At 36.5% G+C, this 23,595-nt stretch overlaps 1 protein-coding gene across 2 annotated transcripts in view; it reads left to right on the top strand.

The window, feature by feature from the left end:
- Window positions 1-23,595, top strand: part of LOC101172317 (glypican-6) — a 164,190-nt gene that overhangs the window by 69,666 nt on the left and 70,929 nt on the right. For both annotated transcript variants that reach the window (XM_011490217.3, XM_011490214.3), the window contains exon 3: window positions 19,466-19,857. In XM_011490217.3, coding sequence (XP_011488519.2) covers window positions 19,466-19,857 — 392 coding nt within the window. The remainder of the gene's footprint in view (window positions 1-19,465; window positions 19,858-23,595) is intronic.

Genomic DNA, 23,595 nt, shown 5'->3' with positions numbered 1-23,595 from the left:
GTTCACACCATCATTCTGCAAGTCTTAAACTATCATTGCCGTGTCTTACCCCATACTCCAGGCTATCGCAAATCACTCTTCCCTTTACACGATTTAGTGACTCTTGTTTTTTGTGCCGTCTGCTGTTTCTACTGAGACTTAAATTACTCTATGTTTCTCCCATGAACCTCCTTTGTCTTTCAGTTTTCTTAAAACGGAAAAGAAACATTTTTTTTTGTTTTTTTTGCTGGATGAACACGTGTTTTGGCCTTGGCGCAGACATCTGTGCTTTTCCTGACAGTATTTGTGTCATGCGCTGTCACTGAGTGTTTTTATCGGCTGTGGAGCTCACGCATCAGATTTTGTCACACATAGCTGGTGGTCTGTTTTCTTCAGAAATTTCCTTCGATTGTTTTTCTTTTTAGGTCTAATGTTCCCAAAATCCAACAATCACTCGCTGCTTTGGAGTTGTTCTACCTGCTGCTGTTGTCACCTGATGCTCCTCTGATGTTCACAGTGAGACTGAGCTGGCTGTCTGTAAGCCACTGCTGGTTTCTATGATTTAATCGCTGTGTGAAAAGTTAAGGAGCCTCTATAACAGTAACAGAGCAGGCTGTACTCTGAAAAAGAAAACAACCCAAAAAGCTTAATGTTGTAATGCAGTGCAAGAGGGGGGGCTATTATCCCTGCTTTATAACCATTATCGACTCTAGCCATTAGAGATTAAGTCAACAAGAGAAAGTTGTTAACACAGCATGTGTTAGCACCAACGCGCTGCATCAGAGAAACATTTTTTAATAGTTAAATGAGGCTCATTTATGAATGTTTTATACATAAATTTAATGGAGCCAATCCTGAGGGCTAGTTTCTAGCATCTATGCAACAGGAAGTGTTATGCTATTGTGTACACTTCCTGTTGCATGTGTGTATCAGGAAATGCTAATTATCTACACATTAGCAAGAAGGACTCAGCACCATAGAAAGATGAAAAGCAAAATTGCACAACATGGAAAAAGTATTTGGAAAGAACAGAAACATTACACTAACAACAAAACTTGAAGTATCTCTAATGCTTTTGCTTTAAAAAAAAACCTTTAGAGTTTGATTTGTTTGTTTTGTCTTATTTTTAAAAGAAAACACAGTGAAAGTACAGAAACATCTGTCAACCCATGAAAGTCAGCAACCTCTTAACCATGGCTGAAGCATTTAGTCCCCCAGGAATAAATATTTAAAGAAGTGCTATACAATATGCTGGTGTTCAGTTGTATTTAACCCTATTGATTTAACATCATACATATTAATTTAAAAAGTTACATGATTATATGATTATACTATATGAGAACTGCCCCTTTTGAAAAAAAAACAATCAGGACTAATCAAAAAATACTAAACAGATTTGTTGACAGTAGCGTAATGTTTCTGGATCTTGCATTTTTAATGTAATTAACAATGTCAATGGAGAACAAAGTAAAAAAAAAAAAAAAAAAACTCCAACATGGAGACTTTTGTTTAATATATTGAAAGCACATACTTTGTTCCTTTTCACATTTACAAGCTGTATTATAAATTCTGCGTATGTCAGCCTTAATGACAGCTTTACTGGCAGAGAAATTATAATGTCTGTTGCTCTGAGTTTTACTAAATTCCCTTTTAAAACTAATAACATATTGTAACTGTGAAATCTTCAGAAAAAAAAGCTTTTTCCTATTTTTTTTATCACAGTTAACACATTTGCAAATTTCAATAGATAAAGTAAAAGTATTTACTTTACTCAATATACAACCTGTTCAAGCTGCACACTTTTTATTGACTGCGACTAAAATGTATACAAAAAACAAAATACACAAATAAAAAAATTTGTATTTTATAGAAGCCAGAATGCCACACGCAATTGTGTCTCAAGTGAACATTATCAAGGTCATATACTGTATGTCGTCCTGCTTTCTGCTTCTATCAGAGCATAAAGTACAGCTTGAGTTATGTCTCTGAGGATAGAGAGCAAGCTCCCTCTCCATTTCTATTACGTCTCTGCATGCAAAAATTCCACAGTGGACCTTTCTTCCAAAGATTTCAGCAGAGATTCACTTAGCTGTCAAAAAACAATTGCTCTTTGTAAAAGGCGGCGGCGGCTGGGGAAACTCTAATTTTAAAGATACTTTAAATGAGCTGCCACTGTGTGATTGATGTTCTGTAAAAAACTAGCCTACTGCTCTTAAATATCCTACAACAGCTAGCTTTAATTACGGGCTCCTTTTATTGATGCTGCCAGCCCCTGTGTGATATGCATCATGTATGGAGAGGAAAGAGAGTCTGCCACCTGGTCACCCGCTTTGTGCAGTCTGCCTGCGCACAATGTCAGTGAAAATGCTTTGTCATCAGTGTGGTGCAATACTGCCCCAGGATCAGGCTCTGATATTCATTTATTCACTAGTCTGTTAGGGCCTAGTCGCAGAATAAAGTGAACTTGATCGTGATTGATGAATAATCATGCAGAAACTGGCCTACAAATTAATCACTATCCATAAATGATTTGTCTACAAAGGATGAATAGATTTATTAGGAGTCTAGATGCGCCCTAAGAAACAAGAGTGCACCTGTCCTCCCTGAAAAGTTATACATCCACTTTGATAATCCGAACAAAATATTTGCAGAGAGGTTAACAAAGTGCTCTGAGCTTTAAAGTACATGGAAAAGTACTTTTTATTTTATTTTACAAGTTTGTTTTTTCAACTGGTCGGAACATTATCTGTAAAACTTAGTAAATGTTATGTTTTCAGTCCTTTCATTGCCTGGCACTTTGTCAAAAAATGTAAAGGGCAACACACTCCGGCAGCATCTGACGTGTATTGAAAGCCTCATGCACATTATTTTTAATGGAACCCTGCACACTGGAGCCAAAGGGACACGTCACCTCTCCAGGATACAGCTCTGTGCTATCTTTTTACTAGATGTTTGTCAAACCAGCGTTTGGGTTTTTAGCCTCCACATCACCAACCTGCATCCCAGAAGAAAAATGAGGGATTTTTGTCACCATATTTAACAAGTGTTAGTTGCTTGTCAGTAACAATACCTTAACTATTTACATCTTCTGATGTTGCTGAAATGTTTCACTTTCTCAATGTCGTTATTAGTTTTTACAAATATTCAAGAAAACTCAGATATTTGACCCTCCAATGCAAACACTAACTTAACGCTCACTCTATCTTGTCAAAAAATTCAACAAAAAAAAGAATCTTGTCACAAATGTAAATCTGAGTATACCATTGCATTGCTGATGTTGTGTTGTAAGTTTCTCATAATGAGTATCAGATGACTCCTCGCGATTCATTGCGTCAGATGTGTGTTGATCATTAAGGGCCAGAAACAAACAAACAAACAAAACTTTATTTATAAAGCACTTTTCATATAAAATCATAACACAAAGTGTTTTACATTAAAACAAAACAAATAAATAACAAAAAAACAAGCATGAAAATTAAAATAAACAAGCATGAAAATTAAACTGTTGCTTAAGTCGAGGAGGTTGCACCAGGAGTTGTTTAAGGCTGCTTGGCTCATCTTTTTATTATTGCAGTTATGCAACGTTTGAACTACCACTAACACTGAACAAAAAATCGAATGCAAACAATACCCCTCTCAGTCTTTTGGACTACAAAAAATGCTATATAACTTGAGGCTAATCTCAGTCATAGAAATAGATTTGAATCATTGACTGTAAAAGAGAACTGGACTGAGTGTGTGTGAGAGTGTGATGTCACCCGTAGAAAATGATTTGCTTCAAGTTCCAACAAACTGAAATCAAATCACCATAACCACTGACTGTATAAGAGAACTGGACTGAGTGATCCCTCCTCGTCTTCCAAATAGGAAGTACCCGCTGATGCTAAGAAGACAAAATCCCATAGACTTCTACTGAGAAATAAACAGCTATTACTCAATCATTCTATTCGTCAGAGTAACCATTCTTGCTCTGAAACAGTTTTTAACATGTTCTAGAGAATCCTAATGTTTTTTCATGATATTTTTGCTGTAGCGCAAGTTATCTTAGTTAGAAAGTTGCAAATGAGATGCCTCAATAAAAGCATGTGGTGCCCACTGGCCCCCACCACATTATTTGATTGACAGATTCTCCCAAGCTCGCTTTTCAGTGGAAGGGGTATGGACTTTGAACAAACTTACTCCTGAATGACGACAGTACTTTCCGTAGAAAAAGTAACTCAGACCGACTCGGACCAATCACTGTCGACTGGCTCCAACATGGTGATGTCCATATCACAGAAAAATGGTGACTAAATTGACTTTATTTTGCTGGAGCTGGAATTAAGGCATTTTCTATGGGTGACGTTCCACTGGCTCAGTCCAGTTATCTATTCAGTCAATGGTTGGAACCAGAGATTGTCAGTAAGCACTGATTGGTCCATGTCGGTCTGAAAGAAAATTCCTGTGGCAACTACTCTTGCCCCTCAGAGGTGAGCTTGTCGGAAGTCCACACCCCTTTGGACCCCAGATAATCTGTCAATTGAACGCTAAACAAGGGGGCCATCACGATTGGCAAAAACCTATTAAAAACAGGACGAAGAGAAAAAAAACAGTTATTCTGAATAATATTATTACGGAGTAATAGCTGTCCATTTCTCAATAGAAGTCTATGGGATTTTGGCTTAGTAGGACCAGCAGGCACTCCCTATTTGGATTGTGAGAGGGGAGGGGTCACTCAGATCAGTTCTTAAATACAGTCAATGATTTGAATTTACAATCTCACCCTTTTGTGGATATCACGTTTACACCAACACCACTCCAACTGTTTCTTTTGTTTTATTGTCCTTATTTTCCTTGTTTATTTTTTTTAATGTAGAAGTGATAATCATTTGCTAACTTGAGCTAAATGCTTTTTTATATGCTCACAAAATGTGTGGACTTTCAATTTGATTAAATGACAGCCTCTAATAAAAAAGCCACCTAATATAGTAACACAATTCTTTAATACAATGCTTTAGCTCATAAAGAAATTGACCACACTGAAGTTATTTGGCTAAAAATTATGGCTGCAAAGTGCAACTGATAGAACACCTAAAGCACTGGAAATGTACTTTATCGTTGCCAAATCAGACTGCAATTGGAAGAATTTAGTTGACCAAACCCACATCTTTAGTTCTCAAACATGGTTCTTTCACCACCTGATGATGTACTAATGTACTTAGGGCCACCATGACCAAGAAAAACAACACTTTAAAACCTTTTTAAGCATCTTCAGGAAAATACCAGTGAAAATACCAATCCAAACTGACGGCTTTACACGTTTTTCATGAAAAAAAAAACAACAACAAAAAAAGTGCCTGCACCGCAGATGAAACATTTTCTTACTAGAGGACACAAGACTCCAGAGTACTATGTGCTATCAAGAATAAACAGAGAATGAATAGTTGTCTGTAAAGCACTTTGCAGGGAGAGACAGGCAGAGAGAAAAATAGAGTGATACCACAGCAGGAAATAGCAAAGGGCAAATTATAGTGTACATTGACAAGTAGATCGCAGAGATACATTTTTCAGACACAAGCTATGGCCTCTGGTTTGCATCTTTGGGGAGAGTGATTGATGCTGTAACAGAATAACGAACCCAAACACAACTCAAAGTTCTCTGTAAACTATTTCAAGGCCAAATAGGACTGACAAATGCTGAATGTCATGTACCGTCTTCAACAAGCACCTAACCTAACACCATCAAGTATTTTTTTAAAAGCAAAAATAAAACACAAAACAATAGACTTGTCCTTGAAAATACCTCTTGAATTATAAGAATTGTATTTACCAACTTTAGAGCTTTGGCAAATGAAAGGGAAAAATGAAATCGTATTAAATTTACATCTTACTTACAATTACACCATTTTACTAATATGTTGTAGGGGTGTAAAAGGGAACCGGTTTAGCTGGTGCTGGGTTGCAGCGCCTTCCGTCCGTGAAACCTGGGTTCTAATCCGGGCTGTTCCCTTCTCTGCTGCTGTGCCAGTCCCCAGACCGGCTTCATGGAGAGGGTTGCGTCAGGAAGGGCATCCGGCGTAAAACATTGCCAAGGTATCCTTGCGAATCGTCCGCGCGTAATGGATGATTCCATTGGCGACCCCTGATGGGATAAGCCGACAGAGAAAGAAGATTGTAGGGGTGTAACGATACGCTAAAATCTAAATTCAGTTTTTTTTTTTTTTTAACTTGTCCTGTCCAACAGCTAGGCAAACAGATGAGAGCTGAGGGCCTCTTGTGTTGGACATATTTTATTTTAACAAGAAGGGTTATTAATCTTCAGACAAACCAAAGGTATGTCTGAATAAACCCCTTTTGTAATTGAGGCCAAACTTTATTAATTTCAATCATGTTTGAAAATCTTTGGTGTTGGACCGGACGGAAAAGGAAAGAGGGGAAGAAGAGAGAGGGACGTTAGAGAGAGGGGGGGATCTAAATTCAGTTTAACAAAACTGCTATTTTATGAACTATTATGTTATTGTTATTTATTGTGTGTGTTTGTGTGTGTTTTGCCGCCGGACACCTGAATTTCTCCCTTGAAAGATTAATTAAGTCTTTATCTATCTATCTATCTATCTATCTATCTATCTATCTATCTATCTATCTATCTATCTATCTATCTATCTATCTATCTATCTATCTATCTATCTATCTATCTATCTATCTATCTATCTATCTATCTATCTATCTATCTATCTATCTATCTATCTATCTATCTATCTATCTATCTATCTATCTATCTATCTATCTATCTATCTATCTATCTTCTGTATTTTTTCGGTACAAACAAAAAACTAAGGCAGAAAAAAATTACTTACAAAATGCCTTTATAGGTTTTACATAACAATAAATAAAATTGACAAATGTAGGTGATCTGCTAAATAAAATAAGAAAAAAATATTGGCTGGCACCGAAACAGTTTAGTTCAACTACGCGTATCATCACATCCCTAAAATATAACTCAATTGAATGAAAATCAATGTCTATAAACTTCATTTACTGGTTACCGGTATATGATTTATGTGGATTTGCTTGATCTAATAATTCTTTTAAATATTTAGATAACATATGTAATTGATGTAATCCAATATCTCCAATATATATCGAAAGAAAAAGCATTGAAAATAATACTGAAAACAAAACAGCAAAACCAATGTGAAAACCTTAGCAACAAAAACTGTCAACGATGATTACCGGTACTGTATTTTCTGCACAATTAGGCGCACTTAAAGCTTTAACTTTTTTTCACAAAACTACAGTACGCCTTCTTCATATGTGGATTCATTGTGGTGATGCTTATTGATGTCAAAGCTATTTTGAGAGGTACACAGCGCTCTGTCAAAATATTTGGTTGGGTTTTATTGTGAATGTGCTAATGCAGCCAACATGTGCGTTGTTGGACTTTGCTTTTGATTTTTTTTTTCCAGGTTGGGAGTTGGCGTAGTCACCGTTACGTTTCAAGGGTATCAGTCTCTTTTTTGATGTTGCACACAAAGAAGGGTGTTATTGTAAATATTCTAACGTAGCTAACATGTAGCTGTGTCTGACTGTTTTTTTTAAGATATTACTAACAAAGTTGGGAGTTAGCAGTCAGAGTAACATTTGTTTTAGCTGTATCCGTCTGTTTTTTTAAGTGTGTTGCAAGCAAAGTTGGGTATTACAAGTAGCCTATTGAGAATATGCTAATAAAACCAAGGCTTCCAACATTTCTAACGTGTAGCATTTTACAAATAAATTATAGTTACAGGGATCCAGATAATAAAGCCAGACTTTTTCTCTGACTCTTTTGTCTTGCTTAATGCACCTTCTGTTTCTGTGTACCTCATATGTGACAAAAATTAGAAAATAGAACATTCATTGACAATGTACCTTTCAACTGGGTGCGCCTAAACTTTTGGTAAATTCGTTAAGTCAAACTGTTTATTTGAAACCCTAGAAATAGACATTATGATATGTTATATGTGTAAAATTTTACATTCTAACAGACATTTAGACTTTACATTTTGGTGAAAATAGTATCTTTTATGAACCAAAAAGGTTCAAAACCTTTTTAAAAAATCTCACAAGGAATGTTTGAGAAACTTCTTACTGTTTTGATATTCGACTGTAGTCAAGACTGGTTTTTAACGAATTGCTTAATTAATGCGATCGCATTTTATTTTGAAATCTTAAAAACATTTTTAAACTCAATGGATTAAGGCTGACTGCACGGGAGACGCTGTCTTCCACGTCTTCCTGCCATCAGTCAGTATGATCTGCTTTGTTCCTTTCAGTCAGTGTGCTGGTTTCTCAATTCTAGGAGCTGTATTATTGTTCCCACCTGGAAAAACAACAGGATTAAAAAAAATTGCTTTGCATCAGCGTGAAGGAGGAAACGTGTCTCTCCTGGCCTTCAACTTTCCAGCACACCTTTGCTTTACACTGTTTTGATCAATGGAGAGTGCTTTTTGCTCCGTCCCCTAAATGAAATAAAGCATGTGTTCTCTTCTCACTGTTCGCTGCTTAATGCCTCTGCTATTGGCAAATCATTTCACATTTCACACCTGTTTCTGCTTGTTATTCGTTCCTTTCACCATTACCTCGATGGTTCTCTGATTATAAATATGGGCGTTCTCCACTGACTAATCCTCATCCACTCTCATTAGGAAATGTTAATTCGTGTCATAATTAGGACCCTGCTGTCACGTCTTCCTTTAATGAATGAATGTGAATCATCAACATCAACAAGGGCACAAATTAAGCCAGATGTTTTTGAATCTTTAATGGATGAAGCGCAGATATTAGTCAGGATGTAAATGTACAGAAAATAAAAGGCATCACACAAATTAGATCCTTTTTGTCGTAACTGTATCCCACCTTCTCCAAAGAAGTAATTTACTGCACTTTTCCTGCTTGAATTATTTGGAAGAAAGTAAAATACGATATATGACGTGAAAAAGTGTAAATTTTAAATTTTAGTTTAAGTCATCCTATAGTCTTTTTTATAACTGTTTAAGGCAAACATTTGCGCAAGATGCCATTTTTGTTTTGCTTTGATCAAATAATTTTTATTATGCCAAAAATACAAATGACATATGCAAGTCTGAAGACTTTTGATTGAATAAATTCCTTCAAGCATTCTACTCTAAGGATTTAATGAGGCATTGTTCTCTCAGAGGGTATTGATGTTTGTGATCATTATTTAATCGGCACCTCAGAACAAAAAAGGTTTGAACAAAACAGTAGTTGGTAGCTGTTTGTGCTTCTTCAGATATTTTTGCGGAGTATTTAATCAACTTGAGGTTAGTTAAGCTGAAAAGCCAAGCAGTACTCTACTAATTGGAAGGTTGGTGGTTCAGTCCCTAGCCTTGGCGGTCTACGTGTCAATGTGTTCTGGGGCAAGGCACTTAATCCCACAGTGTCCCAAATGGATTTGTTGGCGTGTGTGTGGAGAGGAAGGAATAAAAACTATCCAAGCTAATAGAGATATGGGGTATCGACCAAGAAAGTGCAGTGAGTATGCAGGTTTGAGTGTACTGGAAAAGTGCTGTACAGATGCAGACCGCTTACGGATTGAGATGTGTAATTTGTCTGGGCAATTGCAACACTTTCCCCCCCTTATTTTTCAGCTATGTGACTGAGCTTTTGGCTCCTCAATGTCGTTACACACACTTACACACACGGAAGTTATTGTCATGTTATGACAACAAGCACATCAGGCTAACCAACTGCAAAACAAGTCTAAATGATTACCCTCCCACCACATTTGACCATATTTGAGACATTTTTGAGCTGAAATGTTGCAGTCAGTTAGTGGCAATGCATTAGGACAACCTATTTACAAACTATAATTCAATCACACTAACATTTCAGTGCTTTATTTTGTTATTAAATCTTTGTAACCGGAATTATGACATTCAATGCTTTCATAAGTACCATAAATATATAGAATTTTAATACTTTCACTCTGTTTCTTGTGATACAACACATTTTCTGTAACAATGCAGATGCAGACATCAATATTTGTCCATTAGCTATCAGACATGAGTGTCTGTCCATTTAAGTTCTTGGTACTGGTGCTCATGCAATGCTTTTGTGGGAAAAGAGAAAGTATTCCCTTGTTACTTTACTACATTTGTCAGTCACCAGTCACCCCAGCCAATTCTATTATATCATTGTCACAATTTAGATTTTATATCATGTGAAATATTTTCTCAGTTAAATTTAATATTGGTTTTAAGCTATCTTTTTATCTAACCAAGATAATGTTACTAAAAAATAAGTCAATATTTTTGAAACTTTGCAATTTAGTTTGAAGGCTTGCATTAGTTTTCTTCTCTCTAAGTAGCTGTAAAAAATAAACATGTGGAAGAACAATGACATGCAGCAGGGGTTACAACATGACATTTTGAATCTACAACTTTAAGCGTGTCTGTGGGAAGGTATAAGTCACAGGAGCTGATAAGGTCAGTTAAGTGGTTAGAATCCAGTTCTGCATATTTCATATTTTATGGTCAGCTTTGAAGCTCAGCTGTTTTTTTTTTATAAAGATCATCAGTGTATGGACTTTCATTTCCTTTGAAATGTGTGTCACAAACTGGCCTACAGAAATGCACTTGGTCCAGTTCAGTTACTTTGTACAAAATTAATTCATTTTGATGAATTTTAGAAGTTCTTTAGAATTATGAAATATAGCAGTTATGAAATGTTAGTTTAATTTAAAACTAGAGTGTGTGCTTTGCTCGCTCCTGTTTTCAGTCTACTTTTGTGGAGATAATTTTAATTAAAAAGCTAAAAATACTAAGGTTAAACAAAAACAATCATGAGAATGATCAGAAAATATGTTTTTTGTTGAATAAAGTTGTTGGGCTCTAGAAGGGAAAGTTGTTGAGCTCATTTAAGGCTATAGATGGGTTTTGGTTCTACATGCAACAGCTTCAGTCACATTGTTATTATTTTTGCCTTGATGGATCCATGGTTCCTATTGTCTGCTGTTGTCCACTGTTTGACTTTTTAAGCTCTGCATTGAGATGGATTCCATAAGAGTTATGCATTTGAAATTATACAGTTTATGGGCAAAAGTGATTGTCCCAAACCATGAAATTGAAGGGATTTCAAAACACAGCAGAAGAGATGCCAAGGTTAGTGTGAAAGCTCTTTAAGATCCCTTACAGATTCTATGTAGAGGAAACGTTTGAGATTGTAGAACAGGAGGAAAGCAGGGAGAACAATTCTGTTCATTATTGGGAATGTAAGACCACTGAGAAAGGAAGCAGATTACATTAAATAGCAAACAAGGACACTGTCGGGGTGTTTAAAATTCCCTAATGTGTGACACATGAAGCCATGGCTGCAGGAGCATTTTTGTCTCTCTATCCAAAATGTAGAAATAATAAATAAAAATATATCTGACTTCTCTCATGTTGGAGACGCTCATATACTCAGGCTTGAAAAAAAGAAAGCACATTTTTGTTGGATGTATGATCATCAGCTCATACTGGCAATCTATTTTTGAGTTAATGCCACCAATTAACTGTGCTGACTGTGCATGCTGTGCACGGTCAGTCAGATCCGATTAGAGAAAAGATATCAGACATGGCCACAGTGCAGGCAGTGACGCAGAACAACACGCAGTTAAGAAAATAGTGTGGAATGGTATAATTGACTGGCGCAAAAAGGCATTTACTGACCTGTTATATAATTTCCTGTCAGAGTTGAATTAAATGGCAAAAAATAAATTGTTTGTATAACTGGCTCTAAAATGTTAGCTTGTCTCTTGTATTACTTCACTGAGTGAAGGGGATTGAACCTTTTTTTACTGAGGTCAGGAAAGAAAGACCTCTTACTTCTATTCACTTCACTGTATTTGTGTTTGTGCTGATTCCATTCCATATGCTCTATTTAAAACATTTACAACAAACTGAATTGTAGCAGTAGCATTAGACAGTCAGGTTCAGATTGTAGCAGTATACGCAGATTTGCTGTGGAGTGTGGATATATATTAAAAAAACAACAACAGCTGATTGTGTATGGAAAAGCATGGCACGGAATGAATGAATCATGTCTCAAAACAATCTGGATTTTCTTTGTTCCACATATTCCACAAAGTCTGTAGGAGTTCCAAATCTGAAATTGATTTGAATGATCAATTACCACTGCTAACTTGTTAACCAGTTGATTTAACTAATGAGTCTTAGCTCTATAGCGCTCCTACAGTCAGTTGAATATTAGTCACATTAATCCATATGCAGGGTTGACTTGTAGGGGTTGCTGTTGGTTTTTGCGCAGTCTGGGCCCGTGGACGGGTCATAGACAGGAGTGGTTGCATCTTGGGGGTAGCACAGGTGTGTCTTTGCATTTCCTTTGAGGCTTGTATCTCCACCTCAAGGGACCTCATGACTATACACGTACCATTGTCGCGCACTTGGTAAGTGTATAGTAAAGTATTTGCAAGGATAATGGGTAACGCTTTCTTTTACAGTACAGTACTTACAGTGTACTTAAGTGGTATTTACATGGTACTTATTGTGTAACTACTGGGTACTTTCAGGGTACTTACATGGTACCAACAGGTTAGCATTGTCTCGTTTGGTGAGTTCAGAAGACCAAGTGTGTATGTACACTGAACAGGAAGGTAATACTTGAACATACCCAGCATTTACTACTGAAAGTACCATGTAATAGAGTGGAAATAGGGCTGACTTTCTTTTACAGCCCAGTTTCATTGTACTTAAGGGGTAAGTACCAAGTAATATTCAAGTGTACATACCCGGTATTTAGTAATGAAAGTACCATGTAGTTGAGTGGAAATAGGGTTGACTTTCTTTTACAGTACAGTTTTAGTGGACTTAAGGGGTAGTTTCTGTGGTAAATTCATGGTAAATACCATGAAACATGCAGCGAGTGCAGACCTAAAGGTCAAGGTACTTTATTTGTACTTACCTTGTTCTTACATGTGGTAAGTACCATAAAAGACACCTTTGCACAACATGTAAATACCCAGTAAGAATATTATAAATACCCAGTATGTACCACATAGGTATGAACCAAATAGTACCATATAAATACACAGTAAGTACCATGTAAGTACAGAGTAGACACAAAAAGTACCATGTAAGTACCCAGTAAAGTCCCATAGAAAGTACCATGTAAACACACTGTAAGTACCCAGTAAATTCCATCAAAAGTACCATGTAAGTACCCTGAAAGTACCCAGTAGTTACACAATAAGTACCATGTAAATACCACTTAAGTACACTGTAAGTACTGTACTGTAAAAGAAAGCGTTACCGGATAATGTAAGTTAAACACACTTATGATGGATGGATGATGCTATTGTGCCCTTATGCTGCACTCTAGTCCTTTGTGTGCATTCTGGCACCGTGCGCAAATGCTGCATGCACGGGATGTGCACATAAGTGCCTGTAGGATCCTCAAAGCCCGCCCTGTCTGATTGTCTAATTTCCTAGTTTCTAGCATTTCAAGCGCAAGGAGCATGCACATATCGCTTACACACCACTTACAAGCTATTTGTGCAGTGCGCAGGAATGAATCATCCTTAAAAAATTGGCATGAACATTTCGACCTTGACATTTTATGCACCCCATCTGCATTACTCATGTAAGTTGTTTAGCTCGTATCCACTTGTAAGGGCAGCAGTGACTAAGATATAAATATTAAAATGTCTTATCAATTAGTCTTACAAAGCAATTGTTTTGACTCCAAGATTTAGATTTGATATCTTAACACCTGAATATATCCTCAAAATGAATAAAAAGTCTGACAGGTGTTGGAACACTAAAGCCATCAATGCGATCCTGAAACTGAGATTTGACAGTCACCATGCAGTCAAGACAGAACCCCTTTTGTGAGTTTCTTGAAGCCGAGTTATGGCATCTGGACTTCTTGTCTTATTTTCTTGAAACGTTTGCCCAGCCCAGTAGCTTTATTAGTTTGAGCGAGGGTGGGTTCAAGCCCAGTTTTACCCTCCAGGTAGGTCACCCACATTCCTGCACTTAAATGGTTCTATTGAGGAAAACAAAGGTAACAACATGAGAATGGTGAAGATGAAAGACAAAAAGTCCATGACTAAACTATAAGATGTTGCATAGATGAATGAGGACCTTCTTTAAGTATAACTGAAATATCCAATACAAAATAAAAATAATGTGTTGGATAAAAAATCCAACCTTGGAAGCGCAACAGGATTTGGCAACATAGTATGTTTATGTCTGTTGTGAAGTTGGACTAACTTGCTTGAGCATTAAGCCACATAGCAATGACCTTGTAAAAAGGTCTTCATCTAGTTAATTTTGTTCATAAGCCAGTTTCAAACAAGAAGTACCAGTTTCCTTCTTTGCTTTATTAAAAAAGGAACCCATTTAAGATCTTTTTCCGTAAAAAATATTAAAAAGTAATAAAATATGCATCCCTACATCAAGAGTTTTAAAAATTAAATCTGGTTAAAACTGGTAGAAATTCAATACTCCTCACGTTTTACAATAAGGCCCCTCTGGCCATTCAGGAATATATGTCCATTAATTGAAATGTGCTTCTAATTAACCATATTCAAAACACAAGATTCTGTGGCTTGAGGCTGTGAGGAAATGAACAACTGAATTTCCAGAGAGCGTGAAGTTAAATTAATGGGTTAGTCCATGTTTTCTTATGTGGATGAAGGGCTATTATCACAGAAAGAGGAAGGTCACCTTTATTATTCATAATAATTATTTACAGTAATTAGGGCAGATATCAAAGGAGCACTTTGCAGTGCTCCCATGGAAAATGGATTCTTCACACTGGAATTACTTTGAGTGGATGGAGATTGCACGTATTTTGTATGCAATGCAAAACTTACAAAGTTCATCTTCAATTGTGATTGACTCGAACATGAAACCTCAATTTGCTGCAGTTATTATTTAATATCATGTGTTTTCTGTTTTAACCTCTGTGAAATAACATCCCAGAGAATGTCTGTAATATATTTATTCCTACTAAAACTTGATGTACTTAATCTTTGTCTGCAAAATTTTATTTTGAAAAATATCTTTCAATACCACTCGTATATCTACATTTGATTTAGTTTGATCTCTTTATAAGTTTAAGCATTGCTCTTTTGTGGGAAGGGCAACATAATTATGTCAAAAGGAACTTGTACTACAGTTAAAGTTCTTTGGATCCTTGAATATTGATATATAAGATATGACATATACCTAGTTTTATCAAACCTCAATTGCAAATTTCAAGCTACAGTGATTAAACACATTGGGCTTTCTTTGTTAAAACCATATTTAGAGAGTTTTTGCATGTATTGTCATGAGTTTGTATCCATGAAATGAAATGTTTTCAAGGCAAAAATGCTTGGTAAGCCAGGCACCCAAATGTAGTCCAAGGTCAAAATCTCTCAATGATAAATCCCTGGCAAAATATGTAGTTTGGCAAGCAAAGTGCAATTTACTCTTCATGACTTGGCAAGCTCTTGCTGTTATTTGATACTCTCAGTGCAGTTAGTTTTCCAGGTAACAGGCCTTGAAATTAAACTGAAAAACAAAAAATGCTAAAACAGTGGCGGCGATTATCTCAGCATCTGTTGTGAACACATTGGTTCCAAAACTTAGTCATTTTTTAATATATGATGTTACATATTTGTCGTTTGGTGTTGACAACACTGAAGGTATGAGAGGAGTTTGGAAGGATTGCAAATGGATTAAACTTTCAGACTGTAAATGTGGTGAAATATGTAAAGAACACAGAGATTTCCATTCCTTCCAGCTGCAGTAGGACCAGGTGCTGCACATCACAGCCTGCAGGATAAATCAGCGGTCCCCTTCATCAGAATCGAGATCCTCTGTTACCACAGCTCAAAAAGGATGGCTGTAAACTGTGATCCCCAAGGTTTTTGTGGAGATTTATCTTTTTTTTTCCTGTTGGGATCCAATCTTGTATGTGATATTGGAGCAAAATGTCTTTGTTTTGTCGTATTCTGCTGGTGTTGTTGTTGAAGATAGATAAGTAATAACCCTAGTCTGAGCAAACGACCAGAGCTGATTGTGGCTACTCACATGAATTCATAGGAACTTTGACAAAAAGCATCTACCTCTGACGTACAATTTTGTATATTTTAAAGGTACTTCAATTTTAAATCATAAATTTTTTTAACCAAGACTTTTTCTTGTCTCATCTTTTATTGCTTTATGCTTTTTCTGGTCACTTTTATCATTGTTTATCTCATTGTTTCAGTAATAGACAGTTAGAAGAACATGGTCTAAATCCATCATCCTGCACACACTGCATGTTCAATAGTAACATGACTATATATGTTTAATGTCTCAGAATTACAAGATACTGAAGGTCGTAGGGAATGAAAGGGCAAAGATCCCGTGGGACTTCCAGATCCAGACCGATAGAATAGTAATGACGGACCAACCAGACATTGTAGTGGTGGACAAAGAACAGAGGAAAGCCGTTGTGGTGGATGTGGCAGTGCCAAGCGATGGGAACATCAGGAAGAAGGAACATGAGAAACTGGAGAAATACCAGGCACTCAGAGAAGAACTGGAGAAAGCATGGAAAGTGAAGGTGACAGTGGTTCCTGTGGTAATTGGAGCACTCAGGGCAGTAACCCCCAAGCTGGAGGAGTGGCTAGAACAGATACCTGGAAAGACCTCAGTCCTCTCAGTCCAGAAAAGCGCAGTGCTAGGAACAGCTAAGATACTGCGCAGGACCCTCTGGTAGAAGACCTGAGCTTTGAGGAGAAACCACCCGCGGAAGGGTGAGGGGGGCATTTTTCATATATATATACCGTATTTTCTGGACTATAAATCCCCCTTTTTTTCATAGTTTGGCAAGGGGTGCGACTTATACTCCGCAGCGACTTATATTAGAAATAAATTGAAAAAATACCGGTACATTGTTAACCCTCCTGTTATGTTCATTTGTGCGGAACAAAGATGATATTCCTGGGTCAATTTGATGTATGAGGTATGTTAAGTGTTAAGAGTATGTTAAGTGACTCAGAGAATCAGCAAACCTATTTTTACAGCAAGATCTTGAAGGCTAAAAACATATTATTCTATTTTCCAATGATTTCATAGATTCAAAAATGCAATAAAAATGACACCTGTTTCTACAAATACAGGATGAACACAGAGTATTAGTTGGACAATGATGCTTCATGAAAGGAATAAATAAATAGGTTTGAGAAAGAATTACTGTGAAATTATGAGATAAACAGTCTGCTATGATTGTGTCATATGAGTTTGTGCAAGTTATTATATCTTGATCTCAGATTTTGTCAAATAAATTTCCCGTCAAAATGCGACTTAAAGTCCAGTGCGACTTATCTGTGTTTTTTTCTACTTTATAATGCATTTTTGGGCTGGTGCGACTTATACTCCGCAGCGACTTATAGTCCAGAAAATACAGTATATATATATGGGTGTGTATGTGTCTCCTTCATTTTAATGAAGAATGCACTGCAAAAATCATATCCCATGTGAGCTCTTAATATTTAAACAAGTGTTAGTCTATTGGCAGGTCATGCAGCCGTAAGCAGAATAAAAGAGTAGAATGAGTGATTTGGGATTGGTTTCTTATCAGCTTTAGGTGTGACAATCATATAGGCTTGCATAAAATAGGAACAAATGATATGTATTCATTTATAGAAATACTAGGCAGCACAACCATACTGTGTCAGAATTGTTCTTTTAGTAGTAACTAGTATTACAGATTGCCAGTATGGCATATTTCCCTGGACATGGTCGATTCTTCATTGACACAAACTTCCCAAAAAAAATGGGTATAGAAATTGGAAAAATATTTTTTTAGTGTGTCTTTAATGGCTTAAATGACACATGTATACATTTACTATTTCTGTTTTATAATATAACAACATTTCTAAATTTTTTTTGCAAATACATAGCTTTTTTGTCATGATTTGCAAATGTGATAAAGGCCTTGGCCAATGCAATTTTTCTATTAAAATATTTTACTACTATAAAATATTCATTTTCTTTCATGAGTTTTTATTCTTTTTACTTGAACATAAATATATGTGCAAGTGAGAGGCCTGTGTAACCATGCCTTAGTCGTCATCAAGGAAATGAACTTCCATTATTAGAAAAAGACATGGGCAGCATGTCAGAATATGGCTGTGATCATTAACAATTCTAAAAATGTCAGCAAGCCTGGCTAAGAGCCCTGAGACGGTTTATTAGCAAGCGTGACACGTGAAGTGTTTGTTTACAAAGAAGGGTGCAGAAAATATTTGACATTTGTGCTTGGAGCGATGTGTTATGATCTTCCCAACATTTACTCCTGTGCACCGGGAACATGGGATCCTATTAGGCAGGCTTCAGTGAAACTCCCCTGCTAAATCTGTTTTTCTCTTTGTTGACTGATTTAATACTCAGGCGAGCAGGTATTCGCATGGAAGAAAGCAATGCGGGCAGATGATGAAGAAGCAATGATATAATTGCTTTCAAATTTACATTAGAATAGTTTTGTCACTCTTTCGCGTTCTGATGTCTGTGTCTTAAGCAATGTACGATGTAACACATTTGCATAGTAATGCTTTTTTTTCTTCCTTCCTCTCTGCTTTCATTTGGTTACAAATTCAGTTAATTATTTTTGTATTCATCTTCTTTTATGTTTTTGGATTTGATTAAACATTTTTTTCTGTCTGACATTGGTAGAGCAGTAAAATGATTCTTTTCACATTTTGTGAGCGGACACATTTTACTTGCAGAGGAAATTAAAATCCCTCCTGTCTGGGGTTTGAACAGCCCGAACTGTCATCTGTATCACTATTCAGCTTAGTTTGCTACCGAATGTTTTATGGTAGGCTTTGAAATTTATCTTCCAATGTAATGGGCCACATAAAAACTTCATCCGGAATGAAAAACTTTAAATAAAAAGTTGGAAAAATATTTGACAAATCTAACACTTACCGTAAAACATGGACTTCAAACTGGGAAAGTTTGACTCTTGATCATTCAAAGCGAATGCTGCTTTAGTAACACAATATTCAATAATTGGCTCCCAGTCCAGCTGCTGCGGTGGCCAAATAAACGGTGCCAATCGGAAACGAATGCATCTGGGAATAATGGTATGTGCCTAGGATGATAATGTATACTAGTGTCTGTGTCCAAAACGTATGAATATTTTGTTACTGTATGCAATCAGAACCTTTACATTAATCATTCATGATCCTTGTGGCCCATTATTCCTGCTGTTAAATTATTAATGCTGTGCTCTGCCTTTCTTCACACAATCAAGTGCTTTATTGTTGGCTGCTGTTCTTTGTTACAGGATATGCGGACAGACCCACAAAATTAGCCATTTTTAAATGAAAGGATTTGCAGAAAAAGTTATCCCTTTCTTTTGTTTTGTTTGCTTTAAAGTTTTAAGTTTGTGTGAAAATGTGGACGTTTCTGGACACTGTTTGACACATGTTTGTCCTTTCCCCTCTCCAAACTATTTACCCATCTAGAGTTCTTCCTGGAGCTACTGGACAACTCTGAGAAGTCACTCAACAGTTTGTTCACAAGGACGTACGGGAAGCTGTATATGCAGAACTCGGAGGTGTTTCAGGACCTGTTCACTGAGCTAAAGCGCTACTACACTGGAGGCAACGTCAACTTGGAGGAGATGTTGAATGACTTCTGGTCCAGGCTGCTGGAACGTATGTTTCAGTTACTCAACTCCCAGTACCACTTCACAGATGACTACCTGGAGTGCATTGGGAAAATCGCTGATGTGCTAAAGCCTTTTGGAGATGCGCCCAGGAGACTGAAAATTCAGGTCACCAAGGCTTTCATTGCTGCACGGACGTTTGTCCAAGGGCTAATGGTGGGTCGGGAGGTTGCCAACAGGGTTGCTAAGGTGAGTTCACTCTGTTTAATTGCTTCCTTGGCTTGGTTGCTTGGACTGTCTGTCAATGTGGACTATTTTTTTTTATTTCAATATTTTAAGAAATTGATCTTTTTTTCTATGAGACCATAAATTTCACTTGTGGCATTTATTTGTTTTCCTCTGGCATCAGTTTAACCAACATCCTATCTAATGCCAGTTTCTAATAGAGCTTTGTTAATGAAGTACAAACGTTTTCCAACCACCCTTAAAAATATAAAATTGGAGAATAAAATGAGTGTGACAAAAGCAAAGGTTAAAATGCTGACATTGGAGTAAATAAAAAAAATAGGTTTCAAATACCAAATGTGGGAGAGACACCTCCTCTCATTATGTCTACAGTCCTTGTGATTTAAAAAAAACTTACAACTTGTATTTCAGACTTAACAAAATTGTTTTTTGTTAGATCACAAACACATGCAGAAATTAGGACTGATGCCAAAAACCTAGTTAAGTAAGCTCTGAGGGAAGAAGAAAAGAGTTGGGGGCTGTGGCTCACATATGTTGTAGTATCTTTGTGTGCAGCGCAATATAGCAAGGAGGGATGCTATCCTCAAACCCTAAATGAATCAACACTTTGTCCGTCAGTCAGTACATATTGTGGGTTTGCAAAGATATTTTTGGAGTGTAACTTTTTTGCAGCATCCAATAGTCCAAGTCAAATCTAGTCAAGATTTCTTAAACATTTTTGTCCCTCTCTATTGTTAAAATTCGAACTTTGATTGCACATTTTTATGTAATTTTTTTTTTTTTTTTCAGATGGCCTTACCCAATTTAACCTTTAAAAACAGTAGTTGCTATTTTTTCAAATATTTTAACTTGTTAAAAAGATATTTCATTAGAAGTTTGTTGTAGACCCTTTGGGCATGGGCAATGGCAGTGCTAGAACAATAGAGGGTGGGAGGGGGGCAGAAGACTTTAGAAACGAGAACAGCATTACAAATGAAAAGATCAAAAATATGTTAAAAAAAAGTATTTACAGGGCTCAAAATTTCATTGAGGTATTGCTTTCATGATTTTTTTCAATGATTCAAGAAGCTTGGATTGATGATTTCTTAATCTTTATCAATAATATTAATATTGACTCAAAAATTGAGGGGCAAGTGGGGGGGAGCTGGGAAGATTGCCAGTTTGGTTCCCGCTCCATCTCCTACTCCAAAGTGTTTGGTGTTTGAGCCTGATCCCCACATTGGCCGTGATGTCCTGGCCAAGCCCCGCAGAGGATAAAGCTAGTCACGTAATGTGTCAGAATGAGTTGGAAAGCACTATTTACGAACACGCATGTTATGTTGAAGCAGAAAACAGAACGTTAATTTTATGTGATGGAAAATTTGATGAATTAAATGCAAGTGGGCAGCTGTTTAAATGAAAACTCCCACGACAGAAACAGTTTAGAAAAAGACTGAAGCACTGACATCAGTGTTGCTTTGTGCATTATAAAGAATAGTGCTAATTGTCTTCATCACTGTGACTAAATTATGCTATTCATAATCTCCACATGTATAATTAAGCTTTGAAATAAAGAGTGCCTAAATGTGAATAAAATATGTATTTAGATTTTTTTTTACCTTATTACGTGGGCTTGTTGTAGCTGAGTGATGGCTTATACAAAGATTTTGCTCAACATTTCATTTTCCCTACAGAAAGTAAAGCTTTGCAAAAGAAAGAAGATTAAAGCAAATGTCCTCTGAGATTAGTGAGATTTGTTGAGTTTTACTTTTTTGACACTACATATTAAATAAAACATCATATTTCCTGTGATTACAATTTATTATTGGAAAAATATTGGTTTAGGTTTGAGACAAAGAATGCTTAAAGTTGGGAAAAATAAAATACAAACAGTTTATTTACAGCTGTAATCTTCTTTATTTTATAACAGATGATTACATATGCGCTTCAGAGGCTTACAGGATCATTTCATGGCAAACGGACAAAGTTATGCAAGTGTTTTCATGAGCATCTCACCAAAGATAATAACACTATACTGTACAGTTGGTGCATTACACAGCCCAAGAAGCAATCCCTGATGTCTCCTGCTGCTGGAAGTAAATTTAGAACTGTTCAGCCTGCATAAATAATAAAAATTTAAATATATATATATTTTTTTTTCTTCTTCTATTTTTTTTAACAGAAAAATTACTAAATTCATAAAAGGATTTTATAAGTTTAACTTGACACATTTGAAATGTGTCTTCTGTTCTTATATTTAAGTGTTCTGTTGTTTACACTATGAATTACGTAATTGTGTCTGCCATCCAACATTTCTTGCACTATGATAGAAAAACTTTAGATCTTAGCACAGTAAGAACCCTGTTGCCTTTTGAAGCTCGCCGTTCTTTTGAATTTCTTTAGTGGGAAAATTTTGTCAAAGACGAAAAGAGCCAAAGTAAAAGTAGGAGGACGAAGAGTAAATGAGATGTGCACAGTTTGACACAGAACTTTAATCACTTTTTTGTTGGAGGCTTAACTTCTATTCATTAAGAAAAGACAGCATACAGATCAGGGCAGATTATGAACAGACCTGAATGAATTAAGTTAGAGTAAAGGTTAGCTATGTGACCACACTGTTTAAAGAGTTATGTAAAGGTTTTAGAATCACATATAATGTGTATAATGAAAGGAGGTGTGAAAGTGGCACAAAAATTAGAGAAAAAAAAACTTTGAAATGAGCTGTGCTGTGCACCTCAGTTTAATCTGTCCTGGACCTAAAAGGCAGCACCACCATTCTGGATCAATCTGTGCGTCTTCATCAATTATGGAGCGGTGCCAGGAAGCAGGCCGGCATTACTGCAGCCTGTCAGGCCGCTGAACAGCAAGCGAACACTATGTGAAAAGTTGCTCGATGTGACAATTCACCTTGACCTCAGAACGAGCCTCTACTCTGGGACAGGAAGTCGCTGCGTCTCCTTACAGTGAAGTTGAAAAGCTCAAAATATAGACCCACACCATTGAAAATGGCATTCTTGGTGTTTTCATATGTTTTTGTGGTATTTGTCTCATGATGGAGGACATATAATATTAAAAATAATATTAGAAATGCATGTCTGAGCATTTCATTACTCAAATTGTTAATCAGTAGCAGACGCAAAAACGAGGTTATTTGTGACGTAGAAATGGGCGGCACCCACAAGAAGAAAAAGGCGGTAATATATTAATATATATAAGGTAATACATTATCATATACATTGATATTGTTTACTATAAAAGGCTTAAGAACAGTATGGTATAAAATTGAAGTACCATTATCTGTCACACACCTAGGTGTGTGAAAGTTGTTCTCCGCGTGTGACTCATCCCCTGGGGGAGTGGAGCTGCGCTCACGAATCCTTATGGTGAATTGGGTCCCATATTTAGAGTCTTTGATATGACTCGGCCTGTATTTGAACTCACGACCTTCCGGTCACGGGCCGGACACTCTTCCGCAAAACCATTAACCAGGAACTCTAACCTTGTTTTCAACACATAAAAACCTGATTGAAAGCGCTAAAACAAACATTACTGTGACTACACTAACTCCCAAACCAGTACGACACCGCGAAACGTTAGCCGCTTGATAACACCAAACCATATATAATCCACAATATATAATCCTTATAATTTTCTCTATACGGCACACTGTCATTTTTTGAAAAAAATTAAGACTTAAGTAATAGTGAGATAAAACACCTAATTGGTCACTTTGCCTCCCCTTAAAAATTGGGAAAATTACCT

The sequence above is a fragment of the Oryzias latipes genome, chromosome 3 (assembly GCF_002234675.1).
Source record: "Oryzias latipes chromosome 3, ASM223467v1".
NCBI lineage: Eukaryota > Metazoa > Chordata > Actinopteri > Beloniformes > Adrianichthyidae > Oryzias > Oryzias latipes.
The sequence above is the reverse complement of the archived record's forward strand: the minus strand, read 5'-3'. Positions and strand labels throughout refer to the sequence as shown.